This window comes from Ptychodera flava, chromosome 19, assembly GCF_041260155.1.
Source record: "Ptychodera flava strain L36383 chromosome 19, AS_Pfla_20210202, whole genome shotgun sequence".
NCBI lineage: Eukaryota > Metazoa > Hemichordata > Enteropneusta > Ptychoderidae > Ptychodera > Ptychodera flava.
In genome coordinates this window covers 9,453,670-9,479,252 of record NC_091946.1, presented here as the reverse complement: position 1 = coordinate 9,479,252, position 25,583 = coordinate 9,453,670, and the positions used below count along the sequence as shown (strand labels likewise).

Here is a 25,583-nt window from a genome sequence, read left to right as displayed (position 1 = left end):
TAAAAAATCGTCAGCAATTTCTCGGGAGAAAAAAGACCTTTTTAGGAATTTTTTGTACTCATCTTGACTTCCTAGTCTTCACAACATTCACTGTGAAATACAACTTTTTCTGTTCACGCGATCTCTCACAGCGACCGTTCGCGTACGAGTAGTCGACTTCCAAGATGGCGTCCCATCTGACGTTTGTTGACAAAATATGTTCATAAACTTCAAGATTTTCACGTCCTTAACTTGCTCACATATAAATGTGTACAACTGTTGCATACTTAAGGTGACTTTGTACAATTTATGACTACCTGGGTACCCCTTTAAGCCTTCTATTTCGAGCATTCAATCTTAGAAAATTCGTGTCAGCCCCAATTGTAGGGAATAGGAGGCCTCTCGTTCGGTCACCCTACCCTAAATATAAAGAATCGGCAGTCAATTAAACTGCGGTTGCTAACCAACCGCAGGTAAACAGTGAGACTAAACGTCCCAAGAAATACGAGCGCAACAGCCTAATCGTTTTTGCGTGTGCAAACTAACAATTATTGAAAACCGCAAAGACTAGTCGTTTTGGCGTGGGCGAGCTAAAACAGGAAACCGCAAAACCGCAAAAAAGTGATAAAGAAATGTAGCTATTTAAAATAGCTATGGAATAGTTTCTATAAAAATCTCTACACATGTGTATCCAGGGGAATAAGATTTTGACCTGTAGCACAATGCTCAATGGAATAGCCAGTATTATTGTAAAAGGCGATAGTCATATCAAACTATTGACATGCGACAAAATAATTAATCTTTCCACCTTTCAACTTGGTGAAAAACGCATTTATTAATTCGCCAAATGCCTGTGGATTCGCTTATTTTTGCACAAGTGCTACATGGACATAGGAAAAAGTTCGACTCACCCTCTGGATTGTTGAGAATACAACTGACTGTTTCAGTGAATCCGCCATGATGAGAGTTCTCGAATCAAAAACTGTAGCCGTGCTCGAATACAAATGTCTTCTCATTAAATTACGTCATTGTTATACAAGAGTTAGCATTCCAAAGTCTGTCACCCTGTTTTTTTCAAAGTTTGGAGAAGGCCGGCATTTCCATCTGAATGATTGAACGACGTGAAACGCAAAATTCCATCGCATATTATCCGACAATATGTACAGTAGAAATACTGTATACGCTGCAGGTACATATAAGCTATTTATCATATACCCATGCCCATATTGCTACATCCTAGTGACGTTCAACGTAAAATATCAGCCGTGATATTTCACGGTAAACGTTGAGATATGCACGATGAACGTCATCAGTTTTAGAGTTTTCCCGAACTACATTAGCAGTTTGTTGGTAAACAACGTAAACAACAAAATGGCTGCCGCTCCCCGCCTGCGAAGCGATGTCGCCGACGTAAAAACTTGAAAGGCTTCGAGGAACACGGGTATTTCTGGTTGCAAAATACAGAAATATCACGTTGAGTCTTGAAATGTTTCCCCATGGTATTTTTTTGGTCAAGTTCTAGCAAACATTCTGCCGTTTGCACGGCGCCGGCACTGTGCACGGTCTCCACCGAACAGGTAGTGAGCGCGTGGCGTGACAGCGATGTCGCGCGCGCGACGACTGTTGACATGGCAACTCTAAAGGTAAACTAACAAAATGGCGTTCCCTCTCCGCGCGAGCTCCGTGCCGTACGACGATCGAAATCAGGATAGATTTAAAGCTGAGCAGTTTTTGATCGGTTACAGTTGTAATAGCATATTGCACCTTAAAATGCTCCTTCTGTATGACGATTTTTGTATCCCGGTGTCTTTCTTCTTGGGTTTCATTGAGATATGGACGACTTGCAGCGATGTCGCGCGTGATGTTGACATCTTCGTCGTATACTTTATGAATGAAGCCTGTTCACATAAACATTCTGATATTTATGCGCAAGGCGTAATAAAGTAAAGCCTAAAAATTAAAGGTTTTTCGTTCTATTAGTAAAAATTCCCTAAAATTATGGGCATGGGTATATGATAAATCGGTTATTACCCAATATCGCCTGTTCCTTGTGTCGTATCAGCATTCGTGTCATTCGTCTCGTGTCTGACGCAGCACAAATGACACTCATGCTGATACGACACAGGAACAGGCGATATTTGGTAATAACCTCTAAATACTCCACAAAATGGCCACAGGTGGCGTGAACTTTCTGAAAGGATTCCTTAACGTCCACTTGGTACCTTAGACACTCACATGTGATATCCTGAAAAGTATTCTCTGCAGTAATTCCAGTTTCTGTCAACATGCACACCATTTTTTAGCTCAACGACACGATAGCACGAGATCGGAGACAAACAGTGTTCTATTGTCACGCGCACTTAGACTCAATTGCGCATGCTCTGGGATTCGCTGGTCTCTGAAGGGCGTGGGCGTGTTCCAACAGGGAAGAACGCAAATCGCTGGGTCTCTGCCAGACTCACACTGGCAGGGCGAAACATGATAAGGCCAAATAAAAAAATATGTGCTCTTCTGATTACCCGACCCACCCCAATTTTAACCCCCCGACCCTAGACTTTTTAGAGCCTCGTAAACCCGGAAGTAAAAATAAAGATATGAAAAAACGTGAAACGCACGAAATCACGCGAGAACTATGACAAATCGCGCGAATCACGCGAGAACTAATACGTCATTCTTATAGAAGTGATGCCAGACGCTCATGAAAACTTGCGACATGAGCACACTGAACGGTTTCCGGTTTTCAAACTACTGTATCTCAAAAGTATTAGAAAAAAAAACTTCCAAGTCAACTGCTCGTTCTACCATGGGATTATTTTTTGAAAATAAAGAAAAAAATATCGTGTCATTTTAGCGCTCAAAATCAAGCATTATTTTTCGCCATACAGCGTGCCGTACTACGGCACGCACATTTCTCAGGCCACTACTTCCTATGTTAGAATGGAATGGCTCGTTACAGTATGTTGTTCAGTGCCTAAACGGCGTTTTGTAGGTAGGTTTTCGCTAAAATGCAGGGACAATTTTCAGTGATCGGAGTTAGTATACAAAACAGCAACTGTTATATTAAATTTGTGGAAAGTTTGAACCATTCTCATGGCCGTTTTTTGATGTAATCTTTCATTTACATTCTTGTTGTCATTTCCGAACCGCGCCATGCACAGCGCGGCCATATTATGCAGGCCAAGTGAAAACCCGGAAGTGTTTTGTGATAGTGAATCGAGCAAAATTTTGATCAATTTTACTTTTTATTGTCATTCTATCATTAAAATATAAATCCGTACACCAAAAACTGTGTGTTAAGGTCAGTTCTGAGTAGTTTCAAAATCTATGCGTTCGGAATTTTACCGTGAATTTTGCCGTACGTACGTACTTCGTTGAACAGCCCCTAACTGCCAACGCTACAATCAGCTGTTTTCAAACGTTAACCCTGGTAGTTTTGCGAACATTAAACTGTGTTCATTTTTCATCTGTTGATGTTACACAAAATTTACAAAATGATATTTGACAACAGAAATGAATACTCTTTCAATGATGCATGGGAATAAAGTCAGCATGCCATGGTTATTATTATAAATGTATGTAAACAACCTTTATTTTTAAACAGCATTAACGTAAACTGGGGAAAATGACAGACATGGGTAGTGCAGGAATTGGGAATTGATAAACAAGACAAGTTGAAAGACGGGCAAATGAAGAGAGAATGAAAAATCTAAGGAAAGGAAAGGAAAAAATCATAACCCTGACTCTAGATTTCAATGCAAAAGGAAAATTGAGTACAACAAGATGACAGCTTTTTAGGGGGGAGTAATATTCTTGTGTAAAAAAGGACAGCTCCAGGGGGATTATTCTGTACTGTGAGTTGATCAGTTGAACAATGACTTATTTTATTCATATTCCTATGATTTTTTGTTTTTTGAATATCAGAATTTCTCAAATGTAACATTAAAAAAATTTACAGATCTAAAATATATTTATTCTTTTTTGTTATTACTACTCAAGTTTAACTGTCCAAAATTTGACAGAGCTGGCTTAAAAACTCTGAAAGTTACAGTAGTTTGAAAATGGCGAAAAATAGCTTTTTGACTGGTAGTATACACGGTGCCGTCCAATTTTCAACTCTGTCTCACAAAATTTTTGGCATTTTGAAGTCTCTGTGTAAAGAAACAAAAGCTCCTTATACCGTACTCTTACAATATATTGCACAAAAAGTATTTTAAAGCAGATTAGTTGGAGAATTAATGTTATTATACAACAATATATTTTTCATAGGGATACCCACAAAATGACTCTATGACTCTATGTGCGAAAAATCATAACCCAGGAAGTAGACAAGATAGAACTATCATTCAAACAGTTTTTTGAATCCTGAGACAAGATCTTCAAGAAAACATACAATTCAAGTAAGTTTAACCAAGAACAAAAAAGGGCCTGGTATCCCTACTTAAAGCAGGCCTCGTCTCAAACAAAATGGTGACTCGCTATGGACATAACGTGTACTCATTTTGTTTTGCAAATGCGATCATGGCGAAGAAAGGTCGATTTTGTCTTCTGTTAAACAGAACCGAACATTCGAAGAAATTTTGGAGGAACACCATCCAGGTTTTTCTGAATGTGAAATGTACTCTATTCGAGTTGAATGTGCCAGTGATGCTGCTGGGCCGTGTTGGAAGTACAGCAGACAAATATACAGGTTGGCGAGGCTACAAACAACTTGAACATAAAGTATGTGCGTTTTTCTTGCGAGTGACTGCAAAAAGCTGAGGATTTACCTTTGGATAAATAGTTCACTTTCCTGTCAAAGAATTGTTATTCAGCCATATCAATTTCCATGGCAGTCTAATAAACCACACACTTCAATTCTACTGATGAATATTTTATTTTAATATATTGGTATTCAATTTGAGTGCGTTTCATGAGGAAATTGTTCACTGGTAGTTTGTTTGAACGCGTACAAAATGCACATTGAGAAATAAAAAAATGAAAAAAATTTCCCTACCTACCTACCCTATTTTTGAAAACCATGTAATCGGAACAGCACATATTTTTTTATTTGGCCTAATACAGAAAATACAAAAAAACAAATACAGAAAAATGTTTATTCTGCAATGCCAATCATGGAGAGAGAGAGAGGGAGATTGTTAATTTATATTTTTGGAAATCTTTTTCATAGTCTTGGAAATCTTTTTCATAGTCGTGAGTTTTGATGGAAGAAAAAAAAAACAAAATTAAATTGAACCGATTGAACATACATCCGTAAAGTTCGCACAAAAGTTAAAAGTCTATGCCTGCTGGTATCGCTTAAACTGCTTAGTGTCACTTTTCCGAAAAGTTTTACCCTTGGCTTAATGATATCCCCCCTCTCTCCGTACAGTATGATACATAATTCTGCGCTACACGTACGACAATTTGAAGTCACCGCTATTGACAAAATTGAAATAAAAAACACCTCTTTTTAGCTCACGTGTGTAAACACGTGGGCTAATGTCATAGCGATGTCTGTCTGTCTGTCCGTGTGTGTGTGTGTGTGTGTGTGTGTGTGTGTCTGTCTGTCTGTTTACACGATAACTCAAAAACGCCTGAACGGATTCAAATCAGATTTGGTACACAGGTACAATATGCTACTTGCAAGAAATGATTAGATTTTGGTTAGTGTGGCTTGCATATTAATGAAGTTATGCAATATCTTTTTTCCGTATAAATGTTTCCCTATGGAGACGGTAATGACAGTGTCGACATATATCAAGAAATGCTGCACAAAATTTCATGAAACTTTTCACAGATTACAATCTAAGAACATTATGATGATACTGTGAGTGTCATGTCAATTATCTGCTCATTTGCATATTTTATGAACTTTTGTAATTAGTGACATAACTCTGAAATTCCTGAACCAAATTTGATGATACCTGCAACAAATATTGATCTGATATATATCTAATTATACTTAGAAATATTGGGCAGTGTCAAGTTAATAAATAGCTCATTTACGTATTTTACAAAGGTTTGTAATTAGTCATATAACTCCTTATAACTTCACAAAATGTGATGAAATCTGCTGCAGATACTGATCCGACTGATATCTAACTGTAGTGTAAAGCATTTAGTAGTGTGAAATTAATTAAGGGTTCATTTGCATATGTAATGAACTTTGTAATTAGGTATATACCCTGAAATTACGGCACCAAAGTCAGTAAAATCGGGTACAGATATTGTTTAGATAAATATCTAATTGTACTGAGAAGCATTTGGCAGTGTCAAAATAACAAATAGGTCATTTGCATAATTTATGAAGTTTAGTAATTAGTGATATATCTCGAAAATAACTACACCAAATGTGATGAAATCTGCTGCAGATACTGATTCGACACATATCTAATGGTAGTGTAAAGCATTTAGTAGTGTGAAATCAATTAATGGTTCATTTGCATATTTAATAAACTTTGTAATTAGTGATATTACTCCAAAATTACAATGTTAAATTTGATGAAACTTGCTAAAGATGTTGATCTGATAAATATCCAATTGTACTGAGAAGCATTGAGCAGTGTCAAGTTAATAATTAGCTCATTTGCATATTTCATAAAGTCTTATAATTAGTCATATAACTCCGAAATAACTGCATCAAATGTGATGAAAACTGCTGCACATACTGATACTACGGATATGTAACTGTGTTGTAAAGCATTTAGTAGTGAAAGTTAATTAAGGGTTCATTTCCATATTTAATAACTTTGTAATTAGGTATATAACTCTGAAATTACGGCACCCAAGTCAGTGGAATTGGGTTCATATATTGTTTTGAAAAATATCTAATTGTACGGAGAAGCATTTTGCAGTGTCAAGTTAATTAAGGGTTTATTTGCATATTTAATGAACTTTGTAATTAGTGACATTACTCTAAAATTACAGCATTGAATTAAATAAAACATGCTACAAATGTTGATCTGATGGATATCTAATTGTCCCATAAAGCATTGAGCAGTGTCAAGTTAATTGACAGCTCATTTGCATATTAAATAAAGTTTTGTAATAAGTGATTCAACTCTAAGAGTACTGTGCAAAGTTAAAAAACCTGCTACATATAGTGATAACATATATCTCATTGTTCTGTGAAGCCTACTACTATTATTGAACCTGGTGTAAAACAAGTGAGCATATTCAGTTCATATCTGGTTTAGAATTCCCATAGCTTCAATGAACTGTCATTAGATTTCTATATAATACTTATAGCCCCTAAACTTGTAATAATAATAATAATAATAATTAATATAAAATAAACAGAAATAATAACGCGAATAATAATAGGTTCTATTTCCGTGAAAATTTCACCATAAGGCTATTTTGGGTCGAAAAGACCAAATATGATATCGATTTCACTGCCCCATGTTTCCATGGTAACCATTTTAGGGGTTGAAAATTTCAGTTTTTCTAATATCCCATGAAACGTTACTTTGATTGATATGAAAATTATCTGGTAGGGGAGTTTCGGGTCAGAGAACACAAACACCAGACTTATTTTAATGTTTTGAGTTGCCATGGTAACTATTTTGTGATTAAAAATGTTACTTTTTCCCTAATTCCCATTCAAGAACTATTGATTGATGTAAAAAAATGATCATAAGGGTTTTTCTGGTTAGCACACCAAAAAAAATTACACTCATTTTAATGTGAGATGTTTCCATGGCAACCATTTAGGAGTAAAAATTATCAGTTTTTTAAAGATTCCACCTCAACAGAATGTATTATATCAAAGGGATATTTTTCGTGAGAAAGACCATATATCCAGTGTAAAAATCCAGTAATCAACAGAAATATTATACCAAAGGGTATTTTGGGTTAGAAAGACAAAATATGGTATCCATTTTCACTGCCCTGCATTTCTATAGTAATCTATTTGCGTTTTCCACATTCCATTAAAGTAATCCCAGCAACTATGCAAATGCTCTCCTAAGTGTATTTATCACAGCATGAACCCCATGTTCATTTTTGTTTTATGTTGCTGTGGTAACCGTTTTGGTAACCACAATTTTTTTTATTTAAAACCATAGACCTTTGAGAGCGTCTATGTTAAATCATAATGCATAAAACATAAATACACTTAGGAGAGCATTCACTTTTTAAATTTATTTTATTGATTTCTAAGCAACAACTTTTAACATTTGTTCTATAATAATAATAATTGTAATTTCTTTGCCTTCAATCTAGGAAGAGTAATAAAGATAATGTATATAGGGGCCATTCTGGTCAAAATTGTTGTTCGGTAGTTTTTTTTTATTGCAGTCATAACTTTAATGTAAACATCCAAATCGCCCCGACATTCTTTTCGGGGGATGCGTGAAGGTGGAAAATTATATTTAAACACATTAATTTAATTACACAAAAAATTACCAAAATGGCAGTTATGTTCTGTCCACTCGAAAGTTTTCATGACAGCTCTAAAATATCTCCCCATTTTTTAACATGATTATCTAATTTACCAGAACGTGTAGCTATATACCTTTCTGTCTTGTGAATATCACACAAAAAAATTTTAAAGTGTACAATACTAGGTTTTTTGTTTGACATCTGCAAATATAAATAAAACGTTTTGCAACAAGCAACATAAAATTCAATAATTTAGTTAAGGAGCTATCACCAAAAAGTATCTGTTCCAAAGTGAGCATGGCATCAAGATGAAAATAATCACCCCACTCATCAAGAAAAGTTTGCCAGAAGTTTGAAATGAATTCACAATAATAAAACATATGCAATATTATTTCATCTTCCTTTCCACAAAATGTACATGCAGCAGATGGAAATTTCGAAGGAATCGTCTTAGTCAAACGACTATTAGTCATAAGAACATTATGAGTCAATTTCCATTGAAAACTCCTCAATTTGCAATCTAAAGTAAGCTTAAAGGGAAGATTGTAGATGTGATCCCAATTTTCATGTCTGGCCTGGAGAACATGATCGAAGTAATATTGTGCTTTTGGCCGAATAAAATATCTTAAAACAAAAACCTGCGTCAACAGTTTTGTTTTACCACCTTTTATACTATAAGAGACTCTGAGAAGGTGATACAGATTGTATCCTCTTCCAGTGTCAAGTTCTATGATATTAGAAAAATCTACATTAACTTTCCATTGCCTCGGAATAGAATAAATTATACTACACCATTTCATAAAATTACACTGTGAAATACTATTTTTTACAGAATTCCAATCCCGGACTTTACCGGATCTGTCAAAAACATCTCTGACATAACCAAAAACAGCTTCATAAAATTCTTTATAGAAAACACTTTGACCTTCAATGAGAATCTGACTGTTGTTCCAGACAAACTGATTGATAAAATTCTTTTGGGAATTAAAGACTAAAGTAATCTCTCTCCAAGTTTGAAGCATGCTTTGCTCAAATTCAGACAAGTTATTAGGCAAAATCTTAATGTCAAAATTACATTTTAAAAGAAAGTGAATACCCCCAATAACCTTTAATTTTTGACAAAAACAATTTCCATGGGTGGGACACATCATCATCACAGAATTCGACGAAGCCAATTGATTCTTTGTGCTTTATAAATAGCATAAATGTCTGGCATACCTATTCCACCACCTTTAATAGTTCCAATAACAGTATTGCGTGCTACCTTATCTGAGCCATTCCATAAAAAGGAGAAAAGTCACTTATTAACCTGCTTTAAGTGATCAGTATGTGGCTCGGACAAATTAAGAACATATAGAAAACGTGAAATACCTAAAGTTTTAATGATCTGTACTTTCCCTAAAAAGTGAAAGTCCTCTCATCTTCCAAAATTAAGAGAGTTATTTAAGCTTTCAATCGGTCTAGCCTATTCAGACGTACAGCATTTTTTTATCATGGGAAAGATAAATACCAACAATCTTAATTGGACCATCAGGCCATTTCAACCCCGATGGTTTGGAAGTATTATTCTTAAGCCTTCCAAGCCATATAGCCCCACATTTATTCTTATTTACTGTTAAACCAGAAATCATTTGAAAATGTTTTAAAAGCCCAAATAAATATTCCATAGACAAGACATCCTTTAGAAAACATGTTAAATCGTCGGCATATGAGGCATTTTTCAACTCAATCTCATCACACATTATTCCATTTATATCCTGATTTGTTCTCATAGAAACAAGTAAAACGTCCAATGCAAAGATAAATAACAAAGGTGAGATTGGATCAACTTGTAACCCCTCTAGAGATTAAAATATCCAGTACTAATGCCATTATTCATTACACAGCTTCAAATATTACATTATAAGGATTATATCCATTGAATAAAGGTGGGACCAAAATTAAAGGCTTCGAGGGCTGATAACAAAAAACTCAATTCAAGCTTATGAAATGCTTTTCCAAAATCAATAGTAAATAGAATACCTGGGATATCATTTTCATCTTTTAATCTAAAATGCCTTCAACCAACTTAACTGTATCACCAATAGACCTATTTTTAACAAAAGCAGTTTGAGTTTCATTTATAATCAAAGGCAGAACTTTTTCCAACCTTCTAGCTAAACACTTTTTAGCAATTTTATAATCTGAATTTAGCAAAGAATAAGTCTCCTATTTTGACTATACTTATGATCTTTACCTGGCTTTTCCAACAAAGTTATGACACCTTGTCTTTGAGATATAGAAAACTGACCAGACTCACAAGCATAATTTAATGAATTAAGAACTTGGTCACTACTAAGGGGCCAAAAATGCTATAAAAATAAACTGGCAACCCATCATTTCCTGGTGTCTTATTTGATTGGAAAGACTTAACAGCTTCATAAGCTTCATTCATAATAATCACCCTTCACAAAGTGCAGCCTTTTCACCATCTAATTTTGGGATATTTGAATTATCTAAGAAACTATTGTGTAAATATTGCAAATGATCATCTACTTGTATACTTTCGAGAGAAGAAGAATACAGAGACTGGTAAAAGGACTTAATCGCTGAATTAATACCTTTTGGTGAGGATACCATATTACCATCTGCTTTTAATAAAAAATAAATATGTGACCTTGCCGCATTAGCTTTTTCTAACTGGAAAAAATACTTTGAATTTTTCTCCCCATACTCTGTCCAATTTGCTGTAGACCGAATGATGGCACCTTCAGTACATAATCATATTCTGACTGAAGCGCTTGCTTACACTTCTCAAACTGGTTAATAACATCTGGGGCAGGAAAGTTGCCAAATTATTCTCCAGAGTATGAATCTTTTTTCTAGCTCTAAAATCTTATTTTTGCGGTTCCTACTTTTTTTCTACTGTACTGGATTGTAACTTGCTTTATCTTATACTTAATCCAATCCCAAAGATTAGATGGATCAGGTAAAGAAGAGCCCTCAGAAACCCAATCTGGAAAAGAATTATAAATTAAATCGTTATATTTTACATCATAAAATAAACTTGTCTTAAAGTTCCAATAGGCAGGACCTCTTGCAGTATCTTCGAAACTCACTGATAATAAAATTGCACAGCGGTCTGACAAAACACAAGGAATGATACTTGTTTCACTAATACTGTTCAGTAGAGAATTGAAGTAAAAAAATAATCAATCCTGCTCTGAACAAGAGAGGGGTTAAAACGTTTCCAAGTAAGGCAGAGTCATCAGGATGGAGTATCCTCCATACATCACAGAAATCTAAAGATTCCATACTTTCCAACATCATATTTAAAGAATGCCTCCACACTTTTGGATTACCACCAAACCTATCCTTATTAACATCTAAAACAAAATTATGGTCACCACCCTAAATTATTGAAACTTCAGGATCTAAAATGTTTTTTGAAATGTCAGAAAGAAGATTTTTAAAAAAAATTCTATGGTGTTTTTCATTTGTAGGGCATAAGAATTGACGATCATAAAATGTTTACCTTTCAAATGTAAATCTAAAATCAAATATCTCCCATTAATTATCAGAAAGAACTTTGTGAGTGTTAGCATCTATATTACACAATATTGTAATGACTCCTCTCAGTGTTGGAAACTGGCCAAATTTTTTGCCAGACATCAGGACTGGTAACTTTCAAAACTTGCCTGTCCTGCCAGAAAGTTGCCTGTCCTGAATTTTTGACAAATCCATTCATTCAAAAACACAAAAGCATTATGTACTTCAAACTGTAAACAACTTTATTTTCAACATTCCACTGTTTGAAATGAATTCTAATCCGGGCTTGAATACAAAATTTCTACAATAACAATGCTGATAACACTCTGATTAATTAATTAGTTAATTCAAACACACTTTGCCCATATCGCTCAAACAGTTAAAAAGGCTCACGATAGCGGTTTTAACAACGGGGAAACATTTTTTTTAATATGTCTCCATTTTATGCCACTTTATCGCATAAAACCAAGATGCAATCTGTCATCGAATTGGTACTACAATTAACCAAACTGAAAGGATTGCTGAGCAATACAGAAAACATCATCTGGCAAAGAAATCAAAAACTGAGAGAGCTACCATATAAGTAATCAAAGTTGGCGGCATGAATTAAATAAACCAATACTCTCCTCAGACCAAACCGATTTCAAAGGCCGTTTACAGCAAATATAGTTAGCGAAACCATGAAACTTGGGAATGGCTAAACACAGAGAAACAAGATTTATTTCTCTAAGCAGCCCTTCACAACATGCTTTTCAAACACCGGAAAGCAAGCACCAATATCGACCCGAAATCTATTACAAAGTCCACGAAAAATTGACATAAAACTAAAAGTTCGGATAATAGATTTAAATGCCTAAAACAAACTAATCGTTGACAGATTAGGACAACATTTACTGTTAACATAACGAGCACTAGCAACGCTCAAAATATGCCCTAAAACAAAAATCCTTATAAGCGTCCAGAAACTCCGGTCGATGCTGGGTCATGTTAGATATAATATGACACCACACACCGGATCGCTCACTATAGAGTCAGTCAATAGTGGCTAACTCTCTCAATAACGAATCTGGCTTCTCCTCCTGGAGGACGTAGATGACTTCATCACACAACCAAACGGATGGGATACAAAACAAGAGAGCGACTGATGAAGGAACCCAAATTTTGGTTCCGAAACACCGTTAAGACGAATCACTCAATCAACAAACCGGTTTACCGGGGACCCAAATTACATGACTATGGTCAAGGCACTATCGATTCACCGGTGTCTCGCCATGTATTCCACACAAAATAAATGCAATGATCCTTTTATTCACCTTGTCGTAATACTAAACAATCTTGGTAGAGCCGATGTGTGGAGTTGCCCTCATTTTCCTTTATATCCTTTACATCTTTCCTTTATATCTTTATATTTATAGCACTGGCTAATATCGCGCAAATCTCGCTTAGTGTGCGATTTACTAGTATGAGCGACTTCCTGTTTACCCGTGTTTACATGTCTCGCTTGCATTCCGGCGTCACACAGTTGCACAGTTTCAGTAGCATATTAGCGCGTCGAAGTCCGACATATTGGCATCTAGATTTCGTTTAAAACAACATCTAGAAGCAGCTGATCATGATCGATGAGATTAATGGGTATGCCGTATGGGCTACTATCGAGAGCCCGACACACGGACGTGGAAGTGCAATTTTCCTCCCGTCCGACTGAAAAGTTACCCGTCTCGGACGGGAGGACAGGCGTAGTTTCCAACGCTGCTCCTCTACTATTGGACGTACTATTAGCAAAGTACATAGTGCCTCTAATTTGATTAGCCCAGAAATGTTCTACATTTCTGGTACAGTGTGTTTCCTGTAGCATCACCACATTGGAATTTTGTTTTGAAATCCACTGAAAGATGTTTTTCCTTTTTCTGGGAAGACCTAACCCTCTCACATTCAATGATAAAAATTTGACATGGGAGTTTGCCATCTATACTGTCTAATAAAAAAAAAACCAAACAAACAAAAAAAACAACATCGAATATTCCACCTTCCAGCAATTAAATAAAATTAAACTTACACTGACTGCATTATATATAATATACACAAAGTACAAAAACACAAAAACAAATACAAATGGACAAACAAAAACACAGAAGCCCATCAAACTCGAGGCCATCACAAACACAGCCACAGCAAAACCCACCGTGGGCATACCGGCTTCGGGCTCTCAAAACATATAAATATAAAAAGTTGAAATAAAGATTCTCTTCCCCATTATCTCATTAAACAATGTTCCATGTTTTACCCTACCAGTTTTCAAAATTTATCTCCAAACTCAAAGAATGGGTCGTGTCCATCTTGACATCTTGACATGTACAGTCCCGACTGTGCACTGCACAGTATCCGTGCGCATTGGTTTTTGAAATACAGTTTTCATAATACGAGACGAGGTTGTCCGTAGAGACAAAGCCACAGGAATCCGAAAACTGTCTCACAACACACTGAGAAAACACCTATCGCCTTCACCTTCAGCCGTCTCTGTATTGTCCGTCACTTCCGTGGTTGTTATATCTTCGGCCGTTGATAAACACGGTACCATCTTGAAATCTGACGCGTTTTCCTTCGCTATAGGCTTTATTCATTATTGGCAACAAAGTTTTCTTTTTCTCATAGTCCTGTGGACACAGATCTTGTTTTATCTGGATACCAGACCCTTCTAAAATATAACGAGCAGACATCAGGATTTTATATTTGACTGGACGGTGCATCAGTTTCACTAGAATAGGTCGGGGCTTGGTACTGCGTAGGTTTCTCGTCTGACCCGGAGGACGACGTGCTTGCACACGGTTCGTTAATTTTAGTGTGTTTGAATTAATTTGATATAGACCAGAAATTTTTTCAAGCATTTGTAATTTTGTTTCATGCAGTCATCCTAAATAAGTGTTATATAGTATAGTACTAACCTTTTATGCATTCACCGAATTAATTTTATGCCTTAAAATTAATTTTATGTGCTAAAATTAATACTACTAGTATCTCAAATTAATTTTATGAACTCAATTCCCCTTATCACCCAATGTACCATTATTTATCACAAGCAGTAACAGTAACATACAGTGTTTTGTTTTATTTAAAATATAATTCACAGGTACTTATTTATTTTATGGATTTATAATTCACGACGTATTAATGGTCATTTTATAATAATTTATTTTGATTTCTTTGCCTCATTCCAGGAAGAATAATGAAGACAAATTATTTCTGATTGTTTAACTAAAGTAAAACTATGGCCATGTAGTGGTGCATCACTTTTTGTGTGACCTGGCGTGACCCCATAAACTCTATGATTTGCTAGCCCCCTTTCCATGGTAGCAATGGCTAAATTTGAACGTGGTCCCTGTATACCTTTAAATTTTTTTTAACCAGCAGGCCAAGACAAGGGGGAAATATTACAAGTTAAATGTTTCATGTTTAATACTGCCCAGGGCTCGAAATTTACTTTTTCCCTGGTAGTCCACTTGGGCTACCATTTTCTGAAGTTGGTATCCCGCGCCCGCCCAGTGACAGTGGTTGGTAGCCCATGCATATTATAGATTAGGGGTATCTTTTCCCGTTAACCAGACAAGAAAAGGCTATTTGACAATATTCTGCCTATAAAGTGAATTTTCTGGTCTTTTGATGTGTATACTTGCACACCTTTAATACCCAAGGAAACAGGTATAATTGACGACAGTAGGACTCAAAAGTATTGTGACCTATAAACAACCCGTTTCACTCTCAGAATTGTATACAAATTTTAAAAGTCGCCATGACAACACGGAAACAATGTGGCCTTTTTGGCACAAAGACATTCTGTAGCAGGGCTAAAAATGGACCATGGCCCTTCTGTTGGGAGGAGGCATAATTTCCATGTCATTGTGATTGATACATTATTATCAAAATGCAACGAGAATGCGTTTTTATTGGCCATCGTTTCCTGTGTATGTCATTCAAGTACGTCAGTTCAGATATTGAAACTTTGTTGCAAAGATACACCGGACGGCCGGTCGTCTCCAGAACAAAATCATACTATGGCAAATTTCTATGCCCAGCTAGGTTTGACTGTATTTATCTAGCTCGTCCCAAAGTGACGGACGCATCTTTCAACCTTTCAGCTTGGTGAAAAAAATGCATTAATTGTTTGCAAAGGCCTGTGGATTCGCTTATTTTAGCACAAGTGCTACATGGACATAGGAAAAAGTTGTTGAATACTCACTGTTTCAGTGAATTCGCCATGATGAGAGTTCTCGAATAAAAAACTGTCGCTGTGCTCGAATACAAATGTCTTCTCATTAAATTACATCATTGTTATACAAGAATTAGCATTCCAAAGTCTGTCATCCTGTTTTTTTTCAAAGTTTGGAAAAAGCCGGCATTTCCATCTGAATGAATGAACGACGTGAAACGCAAAATTCCATCGCATATTATCCGGCAATATGTACCCTGTACAGTAGAAATACTGTAGCATATGCTCCAGAAACGTATAAGCTTATACTCTACAAAATGGCTACAGGCGGCGTGAACTTTCTGAAGGATTTCCTAAATGTCCTACTTGTTACCTTAGAGACTCACATGTGATGTCCTGAAAAGTATTCTCTGCAGTAATTCCAGTTTCTGTCAACATGCAAAGCTGAACGACATGATTATAGCACGAGACGTAGTGTACAGACTACACATTCACGCGCACGTTCACTCAATTGCGCATGCTCATATTGGCAGACTGCACTGGCAAAAGAGTGTGCATGCGTAAAGTTATATTTGTAGCACAGATCTCGCGGAAACTCATGCCTTTGCTCTATTTCCATCCCAAAACTTTCTTGATTGCTTACATTTAATGCACATGAACAAAATAAAACCACAACGTCAGCATAGGGAGAGGGTTTATGGTTTTCGCCACAACTACAAATGCCATGGTGAAGATACGTTTACAAGGCCATTACACTGGCATAGACTCTCCACAGTCGCTGTGCCTTGTTATGTGCACGCCCACAACTGCCATGATGGGCCTGCATTCGAAGGCTACGCTGTGCAGCTCAGCTCCTGTGAGCATGCGCTGCCAGATACAGCAACTGTCGGTTTTTGCAAGTATATGAATATTCATAAGGGTAGTGATTTCAAAAGGAACACCTAACTGGGGCGGAGAGAATATACGTATGACAATTAGAAGTAGCCCCTATTGACAAAATTAAAATAAACAACACCTCTTTTTCAGAATTCCCATAGCTTCAATGAACTGTTATTATATTTCTATATAATACTTATAGCCCCCAAACTTGTAATAATAATAATAATAATAATAATAATAATAATAATAATAATAATAATAATAATAAAATCTGGAACGATTACAAGAGGGTTTCGGACCTGTGGTGTTTAAACCCTAATAATAATAAAAAAACCCGGAATGATTCCAAGAGAGTTACGCATCTATGGTGTCGAAACCTAATAAAAAACAGAACGATTACTAGCAGGTTTCGGACCCGTGGTCTCGAATCCTAATAAAAAAAACAACGATTACTAGAGGGTTTCGGACACGTGGTCTCGAAACCCTAAAAGCAAAATCCGCTAATGTTGATTTGGCTTCATGTAAGTAGGTTGTTTCCCAGGCTTTGACTGTTGGTGGCGTTTATTCAGTGGGATTTTGCGCGCGAACATCCAAGTAGAAATTGGTCTTCTACTCGATCCGTCTTCCTTATATTTGTCACGCACATGTGTAAATTATCCACTGCCCCTAACTTAACAGCCTTGTCCCAGGCACTCACCCTACCCCTTCTTGTTTTTCACATGCATGACGCGGCATTTAAATTCTTTGTCCGCTGGTAACAACAACAGCTACACCATAATTGCCGACTGAAAGATTTATCTATGACAATCGGGTTTGTCATTCCAATTATACATATTTTCATCTCTCCGATTCTCTGCGTTTTATGAGTCAAAGCAAGATGAATGCTTGTATTTAAGCAATAATGTACACCCTCCTGGTCCATAATGGACGAAAGCAAACTTTGCACGACATAATGTACTCGGCAAGGCAAAGTCGAGTACATTACGGCGTGCAAAGTTTGCTTGAGTCCATTATGGGCCGGGAGGGGGTACATTATGGCTATTATTTTATAGTTTTGGCAATGCCTGTGAATTTGTAGTTGTAGTAAACAAATCAAAAAGGAAATTTAAACTACGTTTGAAGCCAGTGTTCGTCGTCCGGCATGATCGGCCTGACTCTGTATACTGTATACACATTCACTCCAAACTGTACTGCACTGAACACGGACGTTGAACACAAAGAAATGAGCAGTACTTTCACCGTTCAATTTGAAATAAAAAATGATGTATTTTCGAAGGAAATGAAATGGAATTGCATCCCTACCGTCTATATCGAACTTGAAACATCACTTTTCAATATCATGCCATTCAAAAAGCCGACACGGTGAAGTGCCAGACATAAGGAAACGGAATATCCATGCATCGACACCAGCATGATCAGAGAGCTGGATGGTATGAGCTGCTCAATACGATCATTATTATTTCGCTAGTAGTACACCATTAATTGCAAACGATATCATTAGAGTTCAACAATGTTATTCAAATGTTTGAATCTCATTAATAATTGTGTTAATAAATTTAAATTTCGATGGCTTCTTGAGAAGAGCTATTTATTTCGGCAAACGAGAAAACGACGTAAACGGTGTGCTTGAAAGGTACAGTTGACAAACATACTGGAGAGCCTCCGTCACGATGTCGAGATCAAGGTATGGTGTCCAATCCATGCCAAAATTACTACTTTGATTTTACAACTTGACATGCAACTCCGTTTTCTATTCCACTACTCCACATGCTATTCCACTACTCCGTATTCTATTCCACAACTCTGTATGCTATTCCGTTTTCTATTCCACAACTCTGTATGCTATTCCGTTTTCTATTCCACAACTCTGTATGCTATTCTGAATTTCATTTGACAAGTCCACATTCGATTCTGAATTTCATTTCACAACTCCACATTCTATTCCGAATTCCATTTCACAACTCCACATCCCATTCTAGACCTAGCTCTGCGGAGCAGGGCAGTGTTACTGGCTATCGAACGAGATTCACAATGGCGGACGCGAAATGGTCCCCTCGCACAGAGAGAGAAATGCGAGCTTTGCATAAGTCTAAAAACGCAGCTTAGCACATTGTGTATCTAAACAAGATGAGCGTGCTCGAAAACTTGGCGCACTTAGGTAAAAGAAAAAAAATCCATCAAAAGTTACTTTCTGAATCACATTATTATTTTTAGTCTGCATCAGATATACTATGATTCTTTGGCCAAGAGGGGAGGGGAGAGAGATATTAAAGTACAATGTGTCCTTCCTATAGCTGCATCTGAAGGGTATAATCGTGGCCAGTAAATGAAGTAACTTTTTGATTTTAAAACTTTTTGTTCTATTTATTTGCTTGTTTCTTTCACTGACGTTTTGCATCGCAAAGTAATTCGGGATATAAACATAAGATAATATAAACTTATCATATCTGTGATTGTTGACAACTGTATTGTGGGTCTTTACATTATGACTAATTAACAAGAATTCAACAATTTAGGCAGCTTGCATCGGTACATAAAATGGGAACTACTCAGCAAGCATATGACAAAGAAATGGTGCCCTGTTGTTTGAACTGACCTCCCGTTATGTTGTGTATCTTCCCAAACTTAAAATATTAGTTTTCTGCAAGACAGATAAGAATTGGCGACAAATAAAACTACTTGGTAGCTTGGTGTTGTCCAGATCCATGTTTCCATTTACTACAGACGAGTGCCCTATCTCAACGGTCTAAACCCTGGTTTCTCAAATTTTGCTTACTCTAAATTTGCACTCCAGAAACAAGATTGTTCAGTATTATCCATACTGTGTAAATACATCCCTGCTCCTTCAAGAGGTTACTATGAGTCATTACTCAAACCGGTATAGCAGAATGGAAATATCGAAACAAGCAATTCAAACTTTTGGAAATGAGAACAAGTTTAACTTCAAGGAAATGTCTCGAATTATCCTTTATCGGGGCACAGGCGCACTTTATGTATACACAATCTGTGTCTTTTTATCGTATTTTTCTCAAAAATTGATGCTGTGAGGCAGGTTTATTTTAATAATTTGCGCCTTGGTTAATTTTGTTTTATTTTTTTGAGCTCAGAAGATCAAACTACCGATGTGAACACCACAAAACAATTAATATTACATGCTGATGTTAAAGGGCACCCCTTTTGACATCAGCATGTAAATATTAATTGTTTTGTGGTGTTCGCATCGGAACTGTGCGTGTGCGACTTTCCCGTTTATAAATAATGTATTTCATCATAGACTCTCGATCATGCATGATATCTACATGAATCACTTCAACGTAGCTGCAACATATAAATTTCACGATATTAATTATCAACAAGCATGTTTTAACTTCCATCAATCGCCAACGTACCATAGAAACAGTATTTACATCGGCCGTAGGGGTCCCTGGCAACCTCTGAGAAGAGTTCCGACGACCACCTACCTTAATTCTGACGTGTTGCAAGGTAATGACGATTGCCTATCTGTTCAAAACTTCACCGGGTGTATGTGTGGCCCTACAGGTGGATATTAAAAGCCGGTAAGGCTCTGTCAATTTTATATCGATTGCTATCCTCTGCATTCCAACGCCAGCAGTTCGCTGAATAAAGCGCAGACACGGAACAGGAGGTCATAGTAAACTGCCATGTCTTCTAATAAATTTCACAAGTGTCTGTTGTCCACTACTCTCACCACACTAGTACAAAAGACGACTTCCGCCCCTCCGCTGCGAATTCAATGACAACCTCCATGTTCAAGCCGCCCCTCCCATTTTACGTTACTGAAAGACTGCTACCTAGCTATTCAACAAGGGTTCTCTAAGTCAGGCCAAACACACATGATTGTGCCTAAGCTAAGCACGCCCTTCAGACTTCCTTCTATTAACTAATGTCGTACACCAGCTCTATGTGATAGTAGCCTTGAGAAGTAAAGTTCACAAAGATGTGTTCATTCTCCTCGCAGAGACCACCATAAATCCCTCCTACGAATTATTCCTTCTCGCTATCAACATACAATACAATTTAAAGCCTGTGATAAAATTGCACATGTGTCAACCTACTTTTATTCTCGCCTACAGGTTAATTATCTTTTCAACTAAAGATCGTGATAGGAAAATACTACAATGGCAAGTTACGTCACCAGAATGTATATAAGTTTGTCTCTATTTAAGCAAATCGCTGAGAGGCTGCAATGAAGGAGGATATTTCAAACACAGCTTTCGCTTTTCATAAAGAAGTGCGCGTCTCGAATTTGAAGTAAACTTTTGCTCAAACTTTCCTGGATGAAACTTTAAACTTTTTGTTTCCGAATCAAGAATAAATATCAGGATTAACCAGGCAAAGATTGGTACTAGAGATAAGTTTATCGATATTGTAACTTGAAAGTCAGAATGGCCGCCATCCCTTTGTATACTGTATGGGTAGAAATATAATTTGCGGTTTTCAAAAATTAAAGACGATGAAAATCTTTCTCACTGAAAGTTGTAAAATAATCCAGCACAAGTGGTAGATTATAAAACGAATTGTGAAAAATTGTGTCTGAGCATCAGTCCCAGAGGTGCATTCTACCTTGACGAATCGGAAGACTTAGGTTTGACGAATTCAACATGCAATTCGAATTTTGAAAAGATGTCACAAAGGTGTCTGTCAGATCATTGCTGCATGACGTCATTTACTCGAGAGCAGATATATGGAATTTTCAACAAATTCAAAGTATTCTTGTCCGACCTAGCAAAATGTGTTTTTGTGCGCAATGGAGCTACACCATGGCTCTACCGTACTATGTTTTTTTGAATCGAGTGAAAACTACCCATAGGGACTGTCCAATATCTCTAAATTCAATCACTAATGTATAGCAAACAAAACGACGAACTTTAAATCTTTGCCAACTTGAGTAGCTTTAAATGATATTATCATGACTACAATTCATAAAAACTCAAGTGCTAGCTACCTCAGCTTACACGTCGTCTGCAGTGCGCTTCTGAACAACGCGCTGTATCTGTAAAGGTCGATTACGATTTCAGGCATTTTGCACAACGTATGTATCACCCTAACAAAAAGCTTAAGGAAGCTTGTGAATGCCTTTTTATTACTACATAAAACTAGTAATAGCTGATTAATCCGTGGCACAATTCGGCCAACCAATAAACCAATTTGCATTTTCAAAAAAGAAAATCGAAATGGAGCTAATTTTCAATTTTCGAATTGTTTTATCATCTTAATTATTAACTTTTAGGCCTATTTCTAAATTTAAAATCTTTGGGCTGAGATTGAAATATAGGAAACAGTGTATACTGCTGTGAGGATGGTACTTTACGGCCATTCAAATTTCCCTCCGACAAACTCTTCCCACAATTCGTATTTCCGTTTTTTCAATTTCCAATATACCAAATGTCCGATTTTCCCATTTCATTTGGGGCGTGGCTCAGTATCTTTTCATACTATGGCGGAAATAACTGTATCGAATTCGAATTAAGGTGTAACATTTATCTTAGTGTGATCAAATGTACTGGGGCTGGGCTTGGTTACGATAATTGGCACAAGATACTTTTAAAAATTAACGGGAATGAGGGACTGGTCTGCAGTTTCTTCGGCCTTGGAGGCCGGTGGATTCATGGGGGTCACCCTGTTTTTCACTTTGGTGATGGGGTCACCTATTTTGAAATGCTCAATTGGGGGTCAGTGTGTTTTTAAATTTCGACACGGGCTCATACTTGCCTAGTATGCATCGTGCTAGCCATCGATTTCATCATTCAGTTTCATTTTTCGGCGCGCCTTTCGGGCGTGTAACTTTACTAATATGAGGTTATTACGAAAATACCGAAAGGATTCACGAGGACATTGGCGCAGCGTAACGCTCGACGCGAAGCGGAGGGTGATGCACGGCGCCGATGTCATAGTGCATCCTTTGCGGTATTTTCGTGATAATCTTATTATTATACATCTTACATTCTTCACTGGGACATCAAATTGTCTAGCTGTGCAGCTATCTGTTGACGGGGTAGGAGGCGTGGCTATGCAGGTCATCAAAAGGTCATCAAAGGTCAACCCCGCCTTTTGATGACCCGCATAGCGGCGCACGCTATACCCCGCCAACAATAGCTGCGTTTCCACAGCTACAAATTGTCAGAGTAGTGACCGCTTTAGTGCAATGTCAACATTTTTTCTTCCGATTTAAAGTGCAAATGTAGAACGCTATCTCAGACGGCTTCTGCAAACTCTGGAGTGTGTGTACTAGTACTATACTACACACGTAGGCTACATACAGAGCGCGCGAGGCTGAACGAACTGGCCAATCCCTAACATCGTCTCACATACTGGAAGACAAGAAAAAAAGCTGTTCTTTGGTTGGTAGAGTGCGGGTGCGCGTTCAGCCGAAGCAAATTCAAGAAATGGGTGATAAAGGAAGAAGTCACCGCGAAATAGGTGTTCATCTCCAAAATGTTTTGCCCAGGGCAAGTGGTATCTCTGAACGAACTGTTAGACGATGATGTCTCAAACATGATATCAAACGCCTTCAAGGTCAAGATTTGGATCGGGTCGGAACGGGTGCAATTTATAAAGTGGGCCGGCATACGGATTAAAACTATGATATCTGGATATGAGGAGAACATCATTGCGTACAAAGATTGACAGCTGAATAAATTGATCAGATAAAATTAAATGTGGATGCCGCGCTCTGATTGGGCTGATGACTGTCACAATTTTACACAATGTTCCAGTTTGCGACGTTGACGGGAAGCGCGCAAAACTTCAGCAGGTCAGGTCAAACTGATTATATCAGACTTTCCTTTCCGGCGGCCGCAAAACTATTGTTCCTTGTATGTTCGTTACTCGAGCCATTGAACGAGTTACCCGCGCAAATAAGTGTCACAATTTGATGCATTCCTAGGCCAAAGATAGATACTATCAGCTTCCACGCCCCAAATGAAATGGGAAAATCGGACATTTGGTATATTGGAAATTGAAAAAACGGAAATACGAATTGTGGGAAATAGAGTTTGTCAGAGGGAAATTTGAATGGCCGTAAAGTGCCATCCTCACAGCAGTATACACCTGTTTCCTATATTTCAATCTCAGCCCAAAGATTTTAAATTTAGAAATAGGCCTAAAAGTTAATAATCAAGATGACAAAACCATTTGAAAATTGAAAATTAGCTCCATTTCGATTTTCTTTTTTGAAAATGCAAATTGGTTTATTGATTGGCCGAATTGTGCCACGGATTCTCATTGCACAATAACATTCCGCTCCCTAAAATCTAGTTCTTTGAAGGTTGATCGAGCGTGACAAAACTTTTCTCGTGGCTGGACAACACAATTGGTGCCGAACAATCCCAAGAGTTTTATCGCCGTAACCTTGACAACCATCGGTGCAGAGTAATATACCTCCCTGGGAAACTGTGCGAGTGAAAGAGTCACAGAGCTATGCTCCATTTCGGGAAATACATGTCCCTTGCATCCGTCAAGTTTACATAGTTTACACGCCTGTTTAACAACTACTCTATACACCTCAACCTGCTTTACACACAACATTACACGATAAAACGAGCTTTTCGAGAAATACCTCGGATTAAAAGCTCGGAAAATCTCCAAGCAAACGCCACACCCACCCTCTTCAAAAAACATCACACTTGCCACAAAACACAAATAGAAATTGTGTCTCCCCCGATGCATGTTCTGTACACGTCACACGCTCCTCTCGACGCAGCAATGCCAAAAAGTCACAACATACCTGCGTTTCGGCAAAAGCCAGTCCGACGACAGCCAAGAAAACTGCGACGATCTGTAGGCGACTCATTATGAAGTGTGCTTGATGTCTCTGCTGCCAAATTCCGAATAATGTAAGGCATGCTGTTCTGCCCGTATATGCATGAGGACTTTAAAACAAAGTGTAAGCTGATTCGTCGACAGTTCAACGATGACAGTCACGTGTTTTGTGAGTGCGAAAGTAATTGGACGATGGCATATAAATATTTATTTCTTGTTCTCATTTCCATAGCACCGGCACAATTTAAATGCAAAACTGGGTGTTATTTTGTTTTCTGAAGAGTACCCGACCTCTGATATTTTAAGATTGTTGAACAGTCGCTGAACGTAAAAGCCCTCAGCTGTCTCTACATATAGTCACACAGTGTGACCTCTCCGCCTTTAATTGTCCAAACCGTGATTCAGCGTTTCATTCAATATACTGCAAAAAAGTAAGTAATCGTTAAAAAAAAGTTTTTGAAGCCGATCTGAAATGTCAATGACACCGAGATTGACGGTGTTCATGGGGGGTTTACTGCCAAAACGGAGCGTGCATCGGCCATAAACTCTACGGCTTTGCATTTGATCGACCAAATGTTCCCACACCAAGCGTCTCGCCTCTACATTGCTGGAGGCCAAGTGTCAGATTTGTTTTGAAAACAACCTGATAACGATACGCGAATTGAATACACATGAGGCGAACATACAACAAATATTGTCCTTCGGAGCTCTTCAATGCGAGGATAGATGACTATTTAATAGTTCTGTCGAAAGAGACCACTGTACTCAACATGCCACGAATTGTTTATCTGTTTTATTGCTCTTTATTTTCTTCTGACATTTCACTTATTTAGTTTCTCTTGACTGTGCC

The 25,583-nt window shown here is 37.4% G+C and overlaps 1 protein-coding gene across 3 annotated transcripts in view; it reads right to left on the bottom strand.

The window, feature by feature from the left end:
* The window catches only part of LOC139118506 (endoglucanase E-4-like), a 50,265-nt gene extending 25,485 nt beyond the window's left edge, over positions 1-24,780 (bottom strand). Inside the window, exons 1-2 of one of the 3 annotated variants that reach the window (XM_070681822.1) lie at positions 2,215-2,318; positions 891-972 (exon numbers count right to left, since the gene is read on the bottom strand). In XM_070681822.1, coding sequence (XP_070537923.1) covers positions 891-938 — 48 coding nt within the window. In that variant the 5' untranslated portion in view covers positions 939-972; positions 2,215-2,318. Of the gene's footprint in view, positions 1-890; positions 1,127-2,214; positions 2,319-24,698 lie in introns of those variants that run through there. The other 2 variants (XM_070681821.1, XM_070681820.1) reach the window with 2 other exon arrangements.
* Between the last annotated feature and the right edge of the window lie 803 nt (positions 24,781-25,583).